This window comes from Choloepus didactylus, chromosome 18 (assembly GCF_015220235.1).
Source record: "Choloepus didactylus isolate mChoDid1 chromosome 18, mChoDid1.pri, whole genome shotgun sequence".
NCBI lineage: Eukaryota > Metazoa > Chordata > Mammalia > Pilosa > Megalonychidae > Choloepus > Choloepus didactylus.
In genome coordinates, this window is record NC_051324.1 from 1,541,682 (window position 1) to 1,561,915 (window position 20,234).

The following is a 20,234-nucleotide window of genomic DNA, read 5'->3' on the forward strand; positions in this document are numbered from 1 at the left end:
CAACAGATTAGAAAATCTGAATGAAATGAGCAAATGCCTTGAAACATACAAATTACCTAATCTGACAAAGGAAGAAATAGAAAACTTCTAACAAGTAAAGAGATTGAATCAGCAATCAGAAACCTCCCAACAAGGCAATGTCCAAGACTGGATGGTTTGACTGCTGAATGCTATCAGACATTTCAAGATCGTACAAAATCCTTCTCAAACTCTTCCAGAGCAATCAAATACAGTTAGCTATAAAAAGCAGTAAGTGCTGGCACACGTTACAACATGAATAAACCTTGAAGACATCATGCTGAGTGAAATAAGCCAGAAACAAACGGACAAATAGCGCATGGGGAGAGGGGAGAAAGTGGAGTTATTGCTCAGGGAGTAGGAGTTTTGGCTAAGGATAGTGAAAACGGTCAAAAGAGGGTGGCAAAAGTTAATGTATTTAATATCAAAGAATTGTCCACTTGAAATGGTTAAAATGATTTTTTATCTGATGTATATTTTCCCACAATTAAAAAAGGGTTACATTAAAGTGCTGTGTATAAAAATAACTGCAAAATTCCATAGACAATGAAAATATCCTTTTTAAAGAGTTAAAGTTTTTCCTACAAAAAAAAAAAAAAAAAACAAGAATTATTAACAGTATTAAGATTTTCTTCAGCCTCACAAGCACAACTGTCCTGTGTGAAATCTCAAAGGCTGCAGCCAACAGTGAATGACGTGCTGTCCGGGGCGTGACGGCAAACTTTAAGAGGGAAATTATTTAGTATCCAGTACCTGGGGTTCGGCCAGGCGTTGCTGCCAAGAAAAAGCCCTCTACAAACTCCAACAACTAGTTAAGCCCTTTTATTAACAGAGAATAGAAACTGTCTAAGTGACGGTTTCTGAAGCCTTCTGAAACAAAATCATACACAGATCCTGACATGAAAAGCCAGAGGCGCCCAGCCTCTCCTCAGACCCGCGATGCGTGCCTTCTGAGGTGCACACCCGGGTCCCACAAATCTCCTGGGAATGCAGTTTGAAAACCAGTGCTCTATTCCTCTCGGTAAATGGTTTTTCTGACGTGACTGCTGACCCCAGCTCTGAGGAGCGCTTTCCCGAGGCAGCCTGTTCTACCAACAGGTGGTCTTGAGGATTTAAAATGTTTTCTCTGCACTTTCAAACGTGTCTCCCTGTAATTCCCACCCACTGAGGACAGTACACAATTATGTGCAAGTGCACCCCTTGGGGGAGTGCTGGGGCGGGATGGGCTGGTCCCAATTTATAGCTGAGTTTTGGATCCAGGAGGGTCACACCTTAACTGAAGCAGCCTCACAAAAGATCCTCCTTTCAATGAGTCCACACCCACGGGAATGGATTAAATGTAAGAACATGCCTTTCTGGGGTACACACAGCTTCAAACCACCACAGACCTGGTCACTCTGTTCTAAGGGAGGTGACACATGGACAAGCCAGATAACTAGACCAGGAGGGCTGCTGTAATCGAGACTGCGATTGGAAGCAGAAGGGAATGGGGTGGGGAGGACGCATTGGGAAGACTACAGAAGAGGCCGCATGTAGGGTGTCTTTTATTTTTCCTTTTAAAGGATGAAGAGCCCAACAGGAGGAAAAAGGACCACCATCGGTAACAGCAACTTTGACCTTTTAACCTCTGACTGCTTCTCTCCCATCCCTCTCCAGTCCCTCAGCTCCTAGCCAACTGCCTTCCGAGTCCCCAGGGTTCAGGCCTCACGACCTCCCACATGGAGATCTCCACAGCCATCTCCCTTGCTCTGGGATCCTCTCTTCACACCCTCTGCTGCCAGAGTGACTTCATAAAATACAAACATGACCCTGGCACTACCCTAATTAAAAACCTATGCAGCTCAGCTCAACTGACATGGAAAAAGCATTTGACAAGAACTAGCACCCTTGCATGATAAAAACACTCAGAAAATTAGGACAAGAAGGGAACATCCTCAACATGATAAAGGCATTTATGAAAAACCCACAGCTAGCATCATATTCAATAGCAAAAGATGGAAAGCTGTTCCCCTAACATCAAGAACAACGATATCCACTTTAACTAATTCTATTCAAAGCTGTACTAGAAGTTCTAGCCAAGGCAATTTGGAAAGAAAAAGATATAAAAGGCATCCAAGAGAATATCTCTATTCACAGATGACACAATGCTGTAGAGAAAATCCTAAAAAATCCACAAAATAACTATGGGAGCTAATAAACAAATTCAGCAAAGTTGCAGGACACAGGATGAACACACAAAATCACCAATATTTCTATACATTAACAATGAAAATCTAAAAAGAAAATCAAGAAAACAATTCCATTTACAATAGCACCAGAAAGAAAATACTTAGGAATAAACTTAGCCAAGGAGGTATACAATTTCCACATTGATAACTACAAATCACTGCTGAAAGTAACAAAAGAAAACTCAAATAAATGAGAAGGCATCAAATTCAATGCAATCCCCTATCAAAATACTAGCAGCATTTTTTTTTTTTTTTTGCAGAAATGGAAAAGGATACAAAAATTAAAATGGAATTGCAAGGGGCCCCAAAGGCCAAACAATCTTGGAAAGAAGGAACAAAGTTGGAGGACTTACACTTCCTGATTTCAAAACATATTACAAAGCTATGGTAATCAAAACAGTGTGACACCAGCATAAGGAAACACATATTGATTAACAGCATAGAACTGGGAGCCTAGGAACAAGCCCATACATCTCTGGTCAGTTGATTTTCAACAAGGCTACCAAGACCATCAACTGGGGAAAGAAGAGTCTCTTCAACAAACGGTCCTGGGGCAACTGGAGCTCCACATGCAAAAGGATAACATTGGAGCTAGGCATCATATACAGAAATTAACTCAAAATGGTCAAATACCTAAATAAAAAAGCTTAAATCTATAAAATGCCTAGAAAAAACAGAGGGGTAAACCCTCATGACTTGCATTTGGTAAAGGATTCTTAGCTATGACCCCAAAAGCACCAGCAACAGAAGAAAAAAACAGATAAGCTGGACTTAATATTTAAAACTTCAGTGCATTAAAGACATTTTCAAGAAAATGAAGCTACAACCGATGCGATAGGAGAAAATATTTGCAAATCATATATCTAGTAAGTGTCTAGCGTTCAGAATATATAAAGAACTCTTACAAGACAACCACAAAAAGACCAACAACCCAATTAAAAATGGGGAAAAGACTTGAATATTGTGACATTTCTCCAAAGGTATACAAGAAATGGCTAACAGGCACAAGAAAAGGTACTCAATGTCATTAGCCATTTGGGAAATGCAAATACAAACCACAATGAGATGCCACTTCACAGCCTCTATGATTGCTGTAATTTAAAAAACGGGAAAGCATTGGCCAGGAAGTAGAGAAACTGCGGCCCCCACACAGCGCTGGTGGAATGGTAAGATGGTGCAGATGCTGCGGGAAACAATTTGGTGGGTCCTCAATAAGTTAAACATATAGTAACCACATGACCCAGCCTCTCACTCCTTTATATGTATTCAAAAGAACTGAAAACAGGTATGTGAATGAAAACTTGTCCATGAATATTCATAGTAGCTCCATTCATAATAGCCAAAAGGTGGAAACAACCCAAGAGTCCAGTCAGCTGATGAATGGATAAACAAAATGCGGTCTATACACACAAGGGAACCTTACTCAGACACAAAAAGGAATGAAGTTCTCACACTTGCTACCTTGAAAACATTAGGGTAAATGAAAGCCGCCAGATACAAATGTCACACAGGTACAGTCCCTTTATATGAAATACCCAGAATATGCAAATTCCTGGAGACAGAAAGCAAGATTAGGGATTGTCAGGAGCCGGGGATGGGGATGGTGACTGCCTAACAGGTACAGGGCTTCCTTTTAGGGTGATGAAAGTCTTTTGGAAATGGATAGTGGGGATGGCTGCACAACATCGTGAATGCACTAAACAGCACTGGATTGTACACCTTAAAATAACTGTTGTTCTGAGAATTTCAGCACACACGCTCACAAAACCAGTGAATGGCCCCGAGATATGCTTCAACGGCCTCTCCTGCTTATCTCATGCCCCCTCCGACCATCTTACGCCCCAGTTTGTCACTGCTCAAGCCCCCGAGCTGTTGTTCTTTGTACGCAGTGCTTCGAGACCCAGCTCAACACTCATCGGACACACATCCATCGACTCTCCTGATTCCCGACACTATTAGGCACAAGGAACACAGCAATGAGCGAGACAGCCGCGGTCCATGCCCTGCGTGGCTCAGCCTGCGGGACCGTGAGCGACACCGGAACCAAGAGCACATCTCAGAGGGCCCCCGACCTTAGGGGCAGAAGACGCGTGTGAGAAAAAGGCTCCCAGAGGAAGAGGCATTTATTTAAGGAAGTTAAGTGCAGTCCAGGGCCCCAGAAGGCGGCAAACGTGGGGACTGGTCACCACGAGTCAGGCAGGGACGGCGTGGGGCCCTCAGCAGCACCCAAGCACCCTCGGCTCCCGCTCCCACCGGCGCTGCCCGGCGGTGTGCATCGGGACCGGAGCTCGGGGCTGCCAGTGGGGAAGGGGCAGAGGTCCGGGAGGGCCTGGAGGCCAAGTGAGGGAGTTTGCTCGGAGGTTAACCGGATTTCAGCATCACCAGGGAAGAAAACTGAGATGCACACGTCCCGGGGCTTCCCCAGACCGCGGTGATTCTGCGGATCCGACAAGTTTGGCAAGCGTTAGTACGGGCAGAGGGAATCGAAGGTGCCCATGAGGCCGAGCAGGGCCCCGGGCACGGGAAAGCAGACGGGCCGGTGCAGCCCGGGGAGCGGGAGGGACCTGCACCTCAGTGCCGGGCGCCCGTGCCAGCGTCCCGCTCGGGAACGCGCCCTCTTACCCGCCTCATGCGACTGTTGGACAGCAGGTCGGCGATCCCCTTGGCCGCGTCGTTCTTCTCCGCCACGCAGAGGACCTTCCGCACCCCTCGGAAGGCCACTTCCATGGCGGCACGGGACGAGGCGCGGCCTCCGGGCCGTGGCAGCCGCCGGAGCACGCAGCGGCCGGCCTGGAAGATCATCCCTAGGCCCCGCGCATGCTGGGCGGCGCCCGAGGTGAGCCCCACCCGGCGCCCCCCGCTCGCGTCCCGGTCACTTCCCCCACAGCCCGCGGGGCTTCGGGACTGCGGTCCCAGCACCTTCTCCGTACCACAGCCACCTCAGCACAAACTCGGCGCCCTGGCGTCCCGCTTCCGCCCGCCCCCTCGGGCCACTTCCGCCCGCCCCCTGGCGCCGCTTCCGCCAGGCTCGAGCCCCACAGCGACAGCAAACTACAACTCCCAGACTACCCCGCGCTCCGGGAACGCTCGTCCCGCAGGTTACCACTCTTTCCCACACTTTCTTTTCGTTTCAGGCACTGGTTGATTAATCGGATTCGTCTCTGGGAGGGCCTGCCTCTGTGTCCCGCCCCAACTTCTTCCTAGCCATCTTTCTCTTGTCTGCTCGGAAGTCTACGCGAGCGCTTCCGGGTCACGCGGCGCCGAGCGCGCGAGTCATGTGACACCAAGATGGCGGCGCCGCGGTAGCTGGCTCCGGGTTGTGGCGTCCGAGGAGCCGCGACGGTTTCTGCCCTCGGGCCGACGGGGGCGGCAACGCTTGGCTGACCCTTGTGACGGCCCGTAGCCCCGCGTTTGGCATCCGTTCAGGTCGGGGGCTGTTGCTGCGCGGTGGGTTCGGGGGAGTGCGGGTGACCTCGCCGCAGGTGCCTTGCGCCGGCCGCGGTCGCCGAAGGAGGAGGAGGGCGACCAGTCTCCCCGGTCTTCTGGGCCTGCGGCTTTGGGGTTCGTGAGGCCGCCGAGGGCTCCGGCGGAGCTCCACATCTGAGGGTGCGGCTGAAGTTCGAGTCCTCGAGTGTGTGAGAGGCAGCCTAGGACCCCTGAGGGCTGAAAAAACGCCGCAAGGACCGTGCTGCTTCCTCCAGAGGCCTGGCCTCCCCGCAGTCTTTTCCCACCCTCCTCTCCATGTCCTCTCCACATATCTGGAAATATGATTAGCGCCCCAGATGTGGTGGCCTTCACCAAAGAGGATGACTACGAGGAGGAACCTTACACTGAGCCGGCCCTGCCCGAAGAGTACTCGGTGCCGCTCTTCCCTTTTGCCAGCCAGGGAGCCAACCCATGGTCCATACTGTCCGGGGCCAAGTTTTCGCGGGACTTCATCCTCATTTCCGAGTTCTCGGAGCAGGTGGGACCCCAACCCTTGCTGACCATCCCCAGTGACACCAAAGTTTTTGGCACTTTTGATCTCAATTACTTCTCCTTACGGATCATGTCTGTGGATTATCAGGCCTCCTTCGTGGGCCACCCCCCTGGTTCTGCCTACCCCAAGCTGAACTTTGTGGAGGACTCCAAGGTGGTGCTGGGCGACTCCAAGGAGGGAGCCTTTGCATATGTGCACCACCTTACCCTCTATGACTTGGAGGCCCGTGGCTTCGTGAGGCCCTTTTGCATGGCTTACATCTCGGCTGACCAGCACAAAATCATGCAGCAGTTCCAGGAGCTTTCGGCTGAATTCTCCAAAGCTTCTGAGTGCCTGAAGATGGGAAACAGGAAGGCATTTGCCGGGGAACTTGAAAAAAAGCTGAAAGACTTGGCTTATACCAGGACAGTGCTGCATACAGAAACAGAGATCCAGAAGAAAGCCAATGACAAAGGTTTTTACTCATCTCAGGCGATCGAGAAAGCCAATGAACTGGCCAGTGTGGAGAAGTCCATCATTGAACATCAAGACCTGTTGAAGCAGATCCGTTCGTACCCTCATCGGAAGTTGAAACAGTCCGATTTGCCTGCTAGTGAAACGGGGGAGACAAGCCAGGATCAGGCTGACCCGACATCCACTACCTCTAATCCCAATGAGCCTGCAGACACAGACCTTTATGCCCGCAGAGCAGCCTACACCCCAAAACTCATCAAAGCAAAGTCTTCCAAGTGTTTTGACAAGAAGTTGAAGACCTTGGAGGAGCTTTGTGACACTGACTATTTCACCGAGACCCTGGCCCAGCTCAGCCACATCGAGCACATGTTCAGAGGAGACCTGTGCTACCTCCTGACCAATCAGATTGACCGGGCACTTCTGAAGCAACAGCACGTCACCAGCTTCCTCTTTGAAGACTTTGTGGAGGTCCCTGTTAGGGTAACAGAGAAACAAGAGAGCACACCCCCTGAGCAGATTCAAGACAGGCCGCCTTCCAGGTCTCTGGAAGAATGTCCGATTCCAACAGTGTTAATTAGTGTTGGTTCTTACAAGTCCAGTGTGGAGTCTGTGGTGATCAAGATGGATCAGGAACTGATGGACGAGGGGGACAGGGAAGCGGCGGTGACGGAACTGAGCAGTTTTGACCCCCAGGAGAACATGGACTACCTGGACATGGATATGAAAGGGAGTATCAGCAGTGGTGAGAGCATCGAGGTTCTGGGCACGGAAAAGTCGACCTCCATGCTGTCTAAATCTGACAGCCAGGCCAGCCTCACAGTGCCGCTGAGCCCCCAGGTGGTCCGGAGCAAAGCGGCCAGCCACAGGACCATCAGCGAGGACAGCATTGAAGTCCTCAGTACCTGCCCCTCGGAGGCCCTCATCCCTGACGACTTCAAGGCCAGCTATCCAAGTGCCATCAACGAAGAGGAGTTGTATGCAGATGACGCCGAAGGAGCCATCCACTTCCAGGCCAGCCCAGGCCTGCTGGAGCTGGGGGAGGCAGAGGAGGGCAGCGTGGAGAATGCCCAGTCACAGACAGACTCCTCCTGCTGTATCAGGAAGGAGAGTGACAGTGCGCTGGCACCGCTTTCCACTCCGGCCCCCAAGCTCTCTGATGAGGACAGAGTGGTGAGCATTCCCCCGCAGCGCCACGGGCTGAAGGGCCAGGGTTTCCCTGTGGAGTTGGCAGTGGAAAACACCAGCCCTTCTTCCCGAGACAGCAGTTCCGAAGGCCTCCCCAATTACGAGCTGGACCCAAGCTGCCTGCTGGCCGGCCGTGATGTCAGCAAGACCAGCCTGGACAGCTGCTCGGACGCTACGAGCTACCTGAGCAGCGCGGCCTCCACAAGCTCGGACAGGACTCCCTCCTCTGCTCATTCTGAGAGGCATAAAAAGAGGGCTGGCCAGAACGCCTTAAAATTCATCCGCCAGTACCCCTTTGCCCACCCCGCCATCTACTCCCTGCTCAGTGGAAGGACACTCGTGGTCCTGGGGGAGGACGAGGCCATTGTCAGGAAACTTGTGACGGCACTGTCCATCTTCGTCCCCAACTACAGCCGCTGTGCCAAACCTGTGAAGCACTGGGTCTCTTCCCCTCTGCACATTACGGATTTTCAGAAGTGGAAGCTTATTGGCCTGCAGAGGTAACCGCTTACAGGTGGTGGGGAAGGGCCCTGTCTGGTTAGAGGTGAGGCTGCCAGGGGCCCACCTTGTTGGGCTAGGTAACAGGTCGGTGAGGGGGTATGGGATCAGTTGGCCTGGCTCCCAGCCTGGGCCCTCCACCAACCCACTGTGTCACTTTCGGCAAATCATTGCCCTGCTCTGGTCTTTGGCTTCTGTGTTTGTCATGCGAGGGGGTTGCAGTTCTTAATCAGTTCCCGACACTGGTCTGTACCCTGCTGTGTCAGAATTCCTTGGAGAATTTTCTAATCACAGATTCCTGAGCATCCTCCTCAGATTCCCACTCAGTTGGTCTGGGATATGACGTGGGATTTATTTGGCGTACGGTGAGGTTTGAGAACAACTGGTCTGCAAGAGCTCGGGTTCTCTCAAATTCACACTATGGTGTAAATGACTGAGAAGGGATCTCCCGAGGAGGAGAGGGATGGCAGAGGCACCAGTGGCTTTCTCTTCACTGTCCTGTTCATCCTACAAGCCTGATTTAGTGCAGAAATGCGGTAACCAGTCTCATCCCTCCTGCTCCTTGAACGCTTTATATTTCATTTCCCCACATTACTTCTGCTTTAGTAAATTTTGCTTTTCCAAATGCTGCTTGACAAGTTCATTTGGCAACAGGACTTCTATCCTCTGTGGGTGCACTGTGTTTAGTTTCCTCATTTTGTGGCCCTGGGTGAGTCACTCCCTTCTCTGAGCCCCACTTCCCTCATCTGTAAAACAAAGGCCCCTGAACTGTGGTCGTCCTGGACCCCTGCCCCTGTCTGTACTTCCCACACTCCAGAGAAAGGGCAAAATGAAGTTTTCCCACACGGCCCTCAGGACCAGCTTGTTCTGATTTCCTGACTGTCTCTTCACATGGGTCCCTAAAATGGATGAGATCTCTCGTCTCCCCAGGTTCACCCTTTCTAGGGAGGTCGCCTGGCACTTCCTCTAACCCTGGCTGCATTTGGCTTGACCTGGGGGAGGAGTCGTGGGCTGCAGGCCAGCGCACCCCGCAGTGTTGCTGAGAATCTGCCCGACGCCATGCCAGCCCTGGCGCTGGGCACTGGGAGGGAGTGGGCAAGGCCACCACACTGGGAGAGTTCAGAGTGCAGCAAAGAATCCCAAGTGGCAGTGTCCGCGTGCTTCTCCCATTAGACTCCCCTCCGGTCTCCTGACGTGCCCAGAGGTTGGGAACCGGGAGCGGGAAGGTGGGTGGCTGGGGCAGGGAGGCCTCGTTCTCTGGGGAATGTGTTGCTCAAGGCTTGGCTGCGGTGCCCCAAATGCAGTAAACCCCCAAGAAGTCCTGCTGGGGTGAGCAGGGGACCCGATGGCAAGGAGTGGGAGATGAAAATCCCTAGTGACGTGTTTCTGTGTAGGTTATGGGGGAGGCTGTGGCCGTGAGGGTCTGGGCCAGTCCCTCTGCCTCATTCGTACCCTCAGCACCTGAGAGTGGGCTTCCGGAACCTGCCCGCTGGAGTTGTTGACTTTTATGGGGCCAAGATCACGCTTTGCTTTTAAGGGCTGTAGCCCCAGAACCACCAACCTCACCGGCCCTTCATTCTTTCACTCAGGTAGGCCCTTCCGTATGTGCCTGGAAGTGCTTGTCCGCTGGACCAGCTACTTGTAGCGTTAGAGGGGGAGAATCAGCGTTTAGAAAACGAGCTCTGCTCAAGTCAACAGGCCCCACTGCTCCTGCTTCTGAAGCCGTGTCCATTCCCCTGGTGGGAGACCTTGCTCGTGTGGGCGGAGGCCCTGGCCCGAGTCCCAGCGCAGCCACCCAGCAGTCCAGGGATCCAGGACCGGTGCGGCCACCCTGGGCTTCAGCTCGCACATTGTAGAGGGCTGCCTGTCTGGATTTGGGTGGGCTGCAGCGACTGTGAGTCAGGTGGGAGGTGGCGTGGGAGGCTCAGGGCCTCGGGCATGTGCCGAGGAAAGGAGGTGGGAGACTTGTGCTGCTTCACATAGTCTGGCCACCTCGCGAGGAGCTTTGATGGTAACAGGAAGAGAAGTTTGAAATCACTTCTACCGAAAGTAGTGGCAGCCCTGGGTGAGGGCAGGGATGGGGAGTTGGAGCTACACCCCACAAGGGGTCATCCCGAGAGACCAGCTTTCCTGCCTGCAGGAAGAGGCACAGCTCTCTCGAGGGTCCACCAAGTCAGGGCCTTGCTGGGCTGGGCATGCCAGGTGGGAGCAGGTGTTGGACCCTGGGCCTGGCACCCCTCAGGCCATGTAAAGGCGCCTCTGGAGTGGGCTGAGCCCCGGGAGGGCCTCAGAGAAGCCCCTGGAGAGCCAAGGAGGAGGGTGGGACGTGGGGGTACAGCGGGGCCTTGGCGCTGCCTTGCCATGCCCAGGAACCTCATAGCTGCTTGCCCTCTGCAAGCTCTGGCTCCTGCCACCTGAGGACGTGGCCCGGGTGCTGCGCTCAGCCTCCTCTCTGCTCTCAGCACGCCTGGCCTGGGAGCCTCTGTTCACCACCTCTGGGACATGGGCTGGGGTGCCCTCAGCCTTTCCCCAAGCTCATCCTTCCAAGGCCCAGCTCCACTGACCCTGCCCTGGACCTTCCCAACCTCGGGGTCCCCCACGGACACTGAGACCGTGCACCCCCTCCCACTTCAGTGGCCTTATGGGCACGTCATTAGTCCCAGACAAATGGGGCTCATTCAGGACAAGAATTCCGGGCTCAGGTCGCATTCCCTTTAGAGCCTGTACCCACTGGATATGTATTGACAATTGTTAAACATATAAGAAGACAAAACTCAGGAAGGACAAACGTGCTGTTACCTTGGTTCCAGGTAGACTGTCAGCCCTTTTTAAGAAACACCGTTTATCTGACTGCAGTCCTGAATTTCAGAGGGTGGTAACCTGGGCAGTGTCTGGTGAGCCAGCCACCTGTGGGCTCTAGAGGGCAGCCCCTGCTACAGGGGCAGTGGATCCAGAGGGGTAGCTGACAGGCCTCCTGCTGCCTGCCTGCAATGTTCCGGGCACCGGGGTGGGCTGTGGTGGCCTGAGACTGCCAGACACCAGCCTGCTTCTGGAAGCCCCCATCCAGACAAGCAGAGAGCAGGCAGCACGTGGCTGAGACGGGGCTGGGAGCAGGGGTGTGATGGCAGCCGGCACACGGCACCTACTGAGGGCTGCTCAGGGTCCAGGGCAGCGCGTTGTCCCCACGTTACAGACCCAGCTGCAGAAGGGGACAGAGCTCTGTGGGAAGGCAGAGCGCACAGGGTTGTAAATGCCCGGTTGGGGTGGGTCCCGCCCAGAAAGGAGAAAAGGGTAGTCTGCACAGAGCAAGCGGGTCATTGGTGTTGAGGTCCGGAAGGCTCAGCCGGGCTCTGGAGGAGAGTCCATTCTGGGCGGTGACAGGTGTCGTCTCCAGGGCTGTGGGAGTTGGATCAGGACGGGGCCGAGGGCCAAGCCAAGGCATTTACACGTGCCCATGAGGGCGGGGAGGAGCCGTCCAAAGAGCCTGGTGGGTGGTGCTTCTGGGTGGGCGCTGGCCTGGGTAGAGGAAGCCCCACCTTCCCTTCCCCGTCCCCTCTGCTGACCCTCGCCTGTCGGTTTCAGGGTGGCCTCTCCCACCAGCGCCGGTACCCTCCGTGCCCTGAGCCGCTACAGCCGCTACACAAGCGTCCTGGACCTGGACAGCAAGACCCTGCGCGGCCCCCTCTACAGGGGCACTCTGGTGCCCCGGCTGGCCGACCACCGCACCCAGATCAAGCGGGGCAGCACCTACTACCTGCATGTCCAGAGCACGCTTGCCCAGCTCTGCTCCAAAGCCTTCCTCTACGCCTTCTGCCACCACCTGCACCTGCCCGCCCACGAGGAGGAGAGCGAGGAGTGGGTGGCTGGCCGCCGGCTGAGCTTCCTGAAGCTCACCCTGGGCCTGGTGGACGAGGACGTCAAGGTGGTCCAGTACCTGGCTGAGCTGCTGAAGCTGCAGTTCGTGCAGGGCTCTCCGGGGACCGGCCACCCCATGCTCAGGTTTGACTATGTCCCCAGCTTCCTGTACAAAATCTGAGGTTGGTCCCAGCTGCTGTGACGGAGACCTGCAACTCAGGGTGCAGGGTGGGGAGGGCTTGGCAAGACCAAACAGCCTGGGCCTGGCGGTCTAGACTCCTGGTGTTGGGGGGGGATAGAGCACAGGTGGCAGCTGTGGTTCCATGTGGCTCTGGGCCATGCAGCCATCTTGGGGGGGCGGCAGCAGCTCTCACGCCCCTAGCAAAGCGTGGCCCTGGCCTGGGAGCGGCTCATGGCTTCCCAAGGACCCGAGGCCAAGGCAGGTCCCCTGGGTGGGGTGGGACGAGGGGTGGGAAGGCCAGAACCTAAATGGAAGGAGCACGCCAGCCAAATTCAGCACCCAGACACACAAGTGGCAAAATGAGTCGGGGAAACAGCCTGTTAAATGGTGACAACTTGGTGGAAGGCAGGATGATGCACGTGCACTGCGTCCCTCACATCCCACGGGCCCTTCGTGTGGCCTCAGGGCCGTGATCCCCAGGAGGCTCCCGAACAAGCGAGGCAGAGCGGGGAGTGCTCCCCACAGCCAGGCAGAACGAGAGCGTCGCAGGCTGCAGCGAGTGAGTGCAAGCCCGCAGCACCTCATCCCCTGGCTTGCATCCCCACCCGGGTGATGGGCTGCAAACAGGCCCTGAAAGTCCTTCAGCCCAGGTCAGCAGAAGCAACTGGCGGGGTCGCTAGTGCCCAGCTGGGGAGAGGGCACCAGGCAACCCGAAACCACTGTCGGGGAGCCCAGGGATGGGCAGGGCCAGGGTGCTGTGAGGCCGTCCCCACTGTACAGGAGATGAGCAACCAGGGGCCTTTCCTGGCCAAAGTTGGTGTTTCCCTCTTGAGAAAGGTTTCCAGAAATGGTCAGACTCAGCAGAGGCCACCAGCTCTGGCCCCCATCCTCGCACCCATCTCACGCCTTTGCAACCACCTCACTACCTCGCACGGGGTTTTGCTGGCACGGCGAGAGCAGAGCTCTGCTCAGCTGCCTGGCCCGGCCTGTCGGCCACTCGGGGCGCACACTTGCAGTGGGAAGCTCCTGGAACGGCCTCTGTGTGTAGCCCCCCACGGATCCACCCTCGGCAGGGGCTCTTCTCCCCACACTCCACTCCCAGCCCCAAGGGAGGCCCACGCTGGCAGAGGAATTCACAGGAGGGGCCCTCCGGCCCACTGCCCCCGTCTCCTTGGCGGCAGTTGCCACAGGCCTGGCCACCCCGGGGCTCTGCCCAGTGGCCACTGAGATGGAGAGGAAGGGTTCCTGGCAGCCTCAGCGAGTTTCTATCTATTCTTAAAGCAGTTTGTTCCCCTCAGTGGGGAAAACTGGGTGTTGCTGCTGCTTTTTAATTTGCTCCAAGAAAAAAAGATGGTGTAACGGACGTGAATCGGGTTCTGTGGAACCTGGGTCCTGCCGTCCACTTTGCAGACCGCCATGGAGATCACCGAGGGGAGCTAGCTGCACTTCCCGTCCAGGAGGCCGCAGGAGCCGGGCAAGGCCGGGATGGGTGCCTCCCCCCACTGCGGCCCTTCCTCCCCAGCACTCTGCACAAAGGAGGCGGGCCTGGTGGCGGCTGCCCCTCCACAGGGTGTGGTTTTGCCCATGAGGCGGTGCCACCCCCACCTCGGCGTCCCTGTGCCTGTGCTGCGTGTTTTACAGACCAGGGCCTCCAGGAGGGTCCCGGGGTGCTGTGCAGCATCCACTGTAGCACGTGAAGGCGGCTGCAAGGAGAGCTGGGCTTGCTTCCTGTCTCCCCTCAGCATACCATGCTCACCTTCCTGGTGGTGTAAGTGCTGCTGTTTATTTTCTTTCCGGGTGGCTCGCAGCCGTCTGCTCAGGCATCCGAGATGTGATGGTGCAGTGTTTTGTCTTAAAAGGGGAAAAGGCCTGCAGAGTCCAAATGACAGAAAAACTGGAAAGGCGCTCACTGGCACAGCCAACACTGTTGCGTTCCTCGGTTTTGCGGCAGCGTGAAAACTTGCAGGGCAGGAAACTGACACAGTAGAGAGTTCCTGGCAGAGGCTCAGCTGCAGCCACACTTGGCCTGGAGGCCAGCGCAGAGGTGGCCACGAGAGTGCCACTCAGAGACCCGGCCTTGGGGTGTCCCCACCAGCCAGGGGAGCAGCCAGGACATGTGGTTCCTGTGCAGAACCAGCCGCCGGCAGCAGAGCAGGCGCTTTGCTAGTCGTTTCTTCGTTAGGAAATGAGGGCTTTGCCGGACAGCGGCTGAGTGCCAGCATTTAGATTTTGGGTAAAAACTTGACTCTTCAGTGTGGCAGTTTCCAGGGATTACTTGATACAAAGTATGTTTCTTTGTAAAGGGATCTTATGGCCGTACTGGAACTGAGCCCTGGCCAGGGCTGCCCGGCCCCTCCACCCTGCAGAGCTTGACGTGTCGCGTCTGCAAATCTGCATGGCCCGGACACCTATGCAACGGGACTCGTCTCTCCTAGGACTTTCACCTGGGGGGTTTCCGCTAACATAGGGTAATAAGTTTTAATAAAAACATCCAGAACAACACTTCCCAGAAGGTAGATGACATCGGTGCCCTCGTGACGTCTCTGTCACTCGGAAGGCCCAGGTCTGTTGAAGGTTGGGGTGTCAGCTCTACCCCCAGCCCGCGACTCCCTCCCTCTTTGTAGAATCAGGCAGGTCCAGGAGAACCTGCCAGGCTGGCGGTTAGGCACTGGTGGTTTCAGAAGCCCGTCTTCGAGGTCTACAGAAGCTTTCATGCTGCGTGTGGAGCCCACGTCACGCCCGCCCAAACTGCCTCCCGCCTCACGGCTCCCAGGAGCTGCGCTTGAGCACCCTCGCTGGACTTCAGAGACCGGCTCCTAGCGGCGCACCTGCTCCAGGACATGGAAACGGCGCTGATGGCCCCGCTGTCAACCCCACCCCAGCTTTTAGCTTTGTTCCGGTCAGTTACTATATTCAAAGGATGGTAGTTTTCCACCCAGAGAGGTGACAGATCCCTCAGAGTCCCAGAAAGGCTAGCGGAGGCTCCCGCAGGTGCTGGGGCTGCAGCAGCACCACTAAGTGTTTCTCGGGGCACAGAACAGGCACCTGCTTGCAGGACGTCTGCACACTCGGGCCCCCCACTTCTGCCAGGGCAGGTGCATACTTCTCGCCCCCCAGTCCTCGTGCTGCACGTCAGGTCACCTGGTGTTGCTCAGTCATGTCTTTGCACACCCGGCAGCACCATCTCAAACCAGTTCGTCAGCAGGTGCGTGCGGCCATCGGAGGCCCTGGCCCCGCAGCAAGCTGTCAGGGTTCCATCCCCTTTATCTCCCACTTCCCTAAAAAGCTCAGGAGAAAGTGCCTTGGTTTGTACTTTGAAGCAGACCAGCCAGCTTTCTGGCCTTCCCCCCATACTGTGAAAAGAAGTGATGAAACTGGAATTTTTACAAAAGCTAGGGCGTACAGACTGTAAAAGCAGAGTTCTGCTTCTGGCTGCAAAGCAAAGTCAGTCTCAGCAGATACAAAGCTTTCCTGGTCCCTTTCTCCTCTGACCGCTGACATACCCTGGCTTTATCTGACTAAGTTGGGCTTAGTGGGGAGAGGCCCCCCCAGCCGGTGAATGGACAGGAGTGGGGCCCTGGCTTCCAGCTCCAAACCGAAGGGGACGGTCCCAGCCGTCACCCCCACCCAGGCTGTGTCATGCCAGGGGCTTGCAGATCTCTGTCCTTCAGCTGGGGGGCAGGCAGACCCCTCAATTTAGATTTTGGTGGCTTCATAGCTCCCCAATTGGAGGCAGAGCTGTAGAGACCAGGGCATGCCCCAGCCCCATGGCGTCCCCTTCCAGACCATGGTGTGAGAACCAGCAATGCCAGGCCCCCGGCTGTGGGGCCATCCCCCAACTGTCCAGCCCTGGACAGCTGGGCCCACAGGCTGGGCTGAGAGCAGTGCTGCCTTCCCAGCCGTGGCAAAAAGCATCATCTGTGATGAGTGTATTTTGTTACTTTAAGGAGAAGCTGTTTCTTGACTGCATGTCCCCCCTTTGTGTTTGGGTGTGTGCCATCGACCATCTGTGAGCGGCAGCTGTCACAGGGGCTGATGGGAGCAGTACAGCTGACACGCCCGGCAGCATTTTATAGATGTTGCTGCACAGGAGTAACCAGTCAATGCCAAATAAATAGTGTAAGACATGTACTTTTTAAAGATTTAATTTATTTGAGTTCAGATATTTTTTGAGATATAAAACTTAGTTGTATTTTTTAAAGCTATTATTCTTCTAGACATTCTGTGGTTAAAATGTAATTGTGGTTAAAAATGGTCATCTATGTTTTGCACTTCAACTTTATGAAAAAATAAAGTTTCTTTGGGAAGGCAACATTGGGCTTTCTGATTCCAGTGGGGAGCGGGGTCATGGCCCTTCCACGTTCCCCACCAGCCCCCCACCCCACTGGGCAGCACCTGTGCGGACGTGTCTGGCTTATTCTGATACAAAGCACACGTCAGCGCATTCTGAAGAATCCCCCCCCTCAGAGCTGATGATCCTAAACCAGTGCTCCTTTTGGCAAGACACCGGGTAACCAAACATTAAGAATGGCAGCTTTTACGAGCCATTAACTTGAGTGTTTCTTGTCTGCTGCAGCAAGTTTGGGAAGCCCAGACGCCACTGGAGAAGGGTGTTCCCTGCATCCCTGTCCGGGGAGCTGAGGCTCCGTGGCTAGACAGTCTTCTATTTTTCCAGAATAATTACATCCGGCTGAGGAAGACAGGTTCAAACTTAAATTCCTTAATAACTAACAGTAAATTACTAACAATGGGCTTTAAACAAATTTTGATTTGATCCAATTTGTGAAGAAAATACAGGAGGAAAGTTCAAAAAGTAACCCCTTCAGGGGGCACGGAAGTGATGTGGCCCCTCTGGGGCCTTCTGCCTTGCAGGGTGCTGGGACCTCGGGCCAGCAATTTCCTCGCCACCCCGCTGTCCTGGGTCTGGGGGCAGCCAAGCTCCTTTAGGGGTCGGGCAGGCCGGGCAGAGGGAAGACAGAAGCGAAGTTCTCCACCTCCTCCCTGAGAGCCCTGACAGCCCCTCTGTGCTTCTCATCCTCTGTTAGCTTCTCCTTGAACTCCTTCAGGCTGGCCTTGACACCAATTTCCTTCTGAATCTGCAGCGTCAGTTCTATGCCTGCACCAGCAAGACACGAAACGAGCCCACTGTCTGGCAGCTTAGGTGCGGCCACAGCCCTGGGAGCCGGGGCAGCCCTAGGCCTGCCGAGAGGGGAACTGGACTGAGCCCAAAGCACAGAGGGGTGAGTGTGGCACTGGATGCCCCCTGTCCTGGGCAGAGAGCAGCAGGACAAGTTCACAGACGTCTCAGACAGGATGTCCTGCTGACGTGAGTTCTGCCATCTCTTGTCCCACCAGCCCGAGAGGGGAACGTCCCCACCCTGTGTACTCACAGCCAGAAGCTCCATCCACCCACCAAAAGGCGGCCAACTTCCCAAACCATATCCTACCTCTGTGAATGAAGTGGGCTACTTTTTGGAAGTCTTTTTCCAGAAGTCCACGGGATGTCAGTGCTGGAGTCCCCAGTCTCAGACCGCTGGGCCGGAGAGCACTTTTGTCACCTTCAAAATAAACAGGACTCTGTCCATAACCCACGCAGGACCTCCTGCTGTGCGTTTGAACAGGGACACGGGGGCCAGGAGGAACGGACCCGGAGATGCCGGCTGTGGGAACTCCGTGGCTTCTGCTTCAGTGTGCAGACAGGCAGGAAGCTGCCTTTGTCTGGGAACGTCTTGCTTCACTACACTATGTTCTTGCACATGGTCCATTCCACTCCCAAGCCAGGCTTATCTGTTGTCTACTTGCCTGTCGATCTTGGTGTCATAAAGGTCAAAACGTCCTGCCTCCCCTCCTGCCTCCCCAAACAGCCTTGAGTGCCAGCACGTCTCCCTGCCCTGAAAATCGCAATAAAAACTGAGATGAGAGTTGCTGGGGAGAACACTCTTCCTTGAGTTGTTCTCACTCTCACCTCTCTTGACTTTCATCTTCAGTAATTCATTGTGTCACTGTGGTTACTGCTGGACAGAAAACCACACCAGCTCAGTCTAAGGAGCTGCCTGAGAACTGAACTAAACACTAGAGAGGGACCCAAAGGCCCAACAGGGTGGGAAAGAGGGAGAATCACGCTCTGACCACTTCATTTTAGAATCTGCAGAATCATCTTCTGTGACGTGGCCTTGCTCCTAACACGGGCTAATCCCAGTCTCGGTTTGAGATGAGCCACTTCCCTCCTCCACGTGACCGCCTGGCCTCCAAGCACTCGAGACCAGGCCAGTCCATCTCTGCTCCCCGCTGGGTGAAGGCTGCATCTGTGGGGACCCATCCAGCATGGCGCACCATGCCCCCAGATCATGGGACATCTGCCCCCAGCACCCGCTTCTTCACAGGGTGGAACTCGGCCCCGGAGATGCACACAGGAGATGGACTCAGCAGGCCAAGGGTTCTCACCTGGGCAGGTGTTTTTGTTGCAGGCGATAGAACAGGCTTCTAGCACCTTCTCAGCCCTTCCACCATCGGTTCCTTTGGAACGGAGATCCACAAGGATCAAATGGTTGTCGGAACCACCTGGAAACCAAGTCAGAGCTGTAAAAACACAGAAAGCTGATTCCAGGCCAAGGGAAGGAATCACTTTCTCCCCAAGAAATGAGGGCAGGGACAGCAGGAGGCTGCAGCAGAGGCCAAGAGAGTGAGCACTCCCCAACACACTCCAGATTTTTAATTGCTTGCTGGAGAAGAGACACCCCAGGACCTAGAAATTTGGGAGAGGACAGAATCCTTTCAGAACAGGTGAGCGGCACAAACATTGAGGACTGACAGCTTGATATGCTGAGCCCTCTATTACAGGACTTGCCCTTACGAAGCTCATTACTGCAAAAGAGAGGCTAAACCTGCTTATAATTGTGCCCGAGAGTCTCCCCGAGTACCTCTTTGTTGCTCAGATGTGGCCTCTCTCTCTCTCTCTCTCCTCTCTCTCTCTCTCTCCCTCTCTCGCTAAGCCAACTCGGCAGGTGATCTCACTGCCCTCCCCCCCACGTGGGACCTGACTCCCAGGTGTGTAAATCTCCCTGGCAACGCAGGATATGACTCCCGGGGATGAATCTAGACTTGGCATCGTGGGATTGAGAACATCTTCTTGACCAAAAGGGGGATGTGAAATGAAATGAAATAAAATTTCAGTGGCAGAGAGATTTCAAATGGAGCCGAGAAGTCACTCTGCTGGACATTCTTATGCACTATATAGATAACACCTCTTAGGTTTTAATGCATTGGAATAGGTAGAAGTAAATACCTGAAACTACCAAACTCCAACCCAGTAGCCTGGACTGTTGAAGACGACTGTACAACAATGTAGCTTATAATGGGTGACAGTGTGATTGTGAAAACCCTGTGGATCACACTCCCTTTATCCAGTGTATGGATGGATGAGTAGAAAAATGGGGACAAAAACTAAATGAAAAATGGGGGGGGATGGTTTGGATGTTCTTTTTTGCTTTTATTTTTTCTTATTTTCACGCTTTCTGGTACAAGGAAAATGTTCAAAAATAGATTGGGGTGATGAATGCACTACTACACGATGATACTGTGAACAGTTGACTACACCATGGATGACTGTATAGTATGTGAATATATCTCAAAAAAACTGAATTAAAAAAAGAAAAAAATGTGAGCAGTTGTGCAGAGGAGGGAAGTGAGGCTGCTGGGGACACGTCCAGCCTCTGCAGCCCCGAGTGGATGCTGCCATGGTGCGACACACCAGATGTTGGCCTAAGGGCCTGGAGGGTGACGGCCTGTTCAGTGCCACTTGTGGCTTGTTTCCTCCCAAATCACTTGGTAATTTTCT

The 20,234-nt window shown here is 54.3% G+C and overlaps 3 protein-coding genes across 6 annotated transcripts in view; 1 reads left to right on the top strand and 2 right to left on the bottom strand.

Annotated features, from left to right (window-relative positions):
• Nucleotides 1–5,325, bottom strand: part of TOP3A (DNA topoisomerase III alpha) — a 37,708-nt gene extending 32,383 nt beyond the window's left edge. The window contains exon 1 of the mRNA XM_037808018.1: nt 4,869–5,325. Within this exon, the coding sequence (XP_037663946.1) occupies nt 4,869–5,048 (180 nt within the window). The 5' untranslated portion in view covers nt 5,049–5,325. The remainder of the gene's footprint in view (nt 1–4,868) is intronic.
• A 195-nt stretch (nt 5,326–5,520) lies between these two features.
• Nucleotides 5,521–19,305, top strand: SMCR8 (SMCR8-C9orf72 complex subunit). 2 transcript variants are annotated; one of them, XR_005212565.1, is made up of 3 exons: nt 5,521–8,363; nt 11,944–17,637; nt 17,753–19,305. XR_005212565.1 is itself a non-coding variant. In XM_037808124.1 (2 exons), exons 1-2 carry the CDS (start codon nt 6,013–6,015, stop codon nt 12,395–12,397), a joined length of 2,805 nt encoding a protein of 934 aa, XP_037664052.1. In that variant the 5' UTR covers nt 5,521–6,012; the 3' UTR covers nt 12,398–19,305. The 2 variants fall into 2 exon arrangements, 1 of the variants encoding a protein (XP_037664052.1); XM_037808124.1 differs by having other exon boundaries at nt 11,944–19,305.
• The window catches only part of SHMT1 (serine hydroxymethyltransferase 1), a 36,606-nt gene continuing 32,898 nt past the window's right edge, over nt 16,527–20,234 (bottom strand). For 2 of the 3 annotated variants that reach the window (XM_037808126.1, XM_037808125.1), the window contains exons 10-12: nt 18,842–18,976; nt 17,845–17,955; nt 16,527–17,513 (exon numbers count right to left, since the gene is read on the bottom strand). In XM_037808126.1, the coding sequence (XP_037664054.1) occupies nt 17,341–17,513; nt 17,845–17,955; nt 18,842–18,976 (419 nt within the window). In that variant the 3' untranslated portion in view covers nt 16,527–17,340. The remainder of the gene's footprint in view (nt 17,514–17,844; nt 17,956–18,841; nt 18,977–20,234) is intronic. The other variant, XM_037808127.1, reaches the window with a different exon arrangement.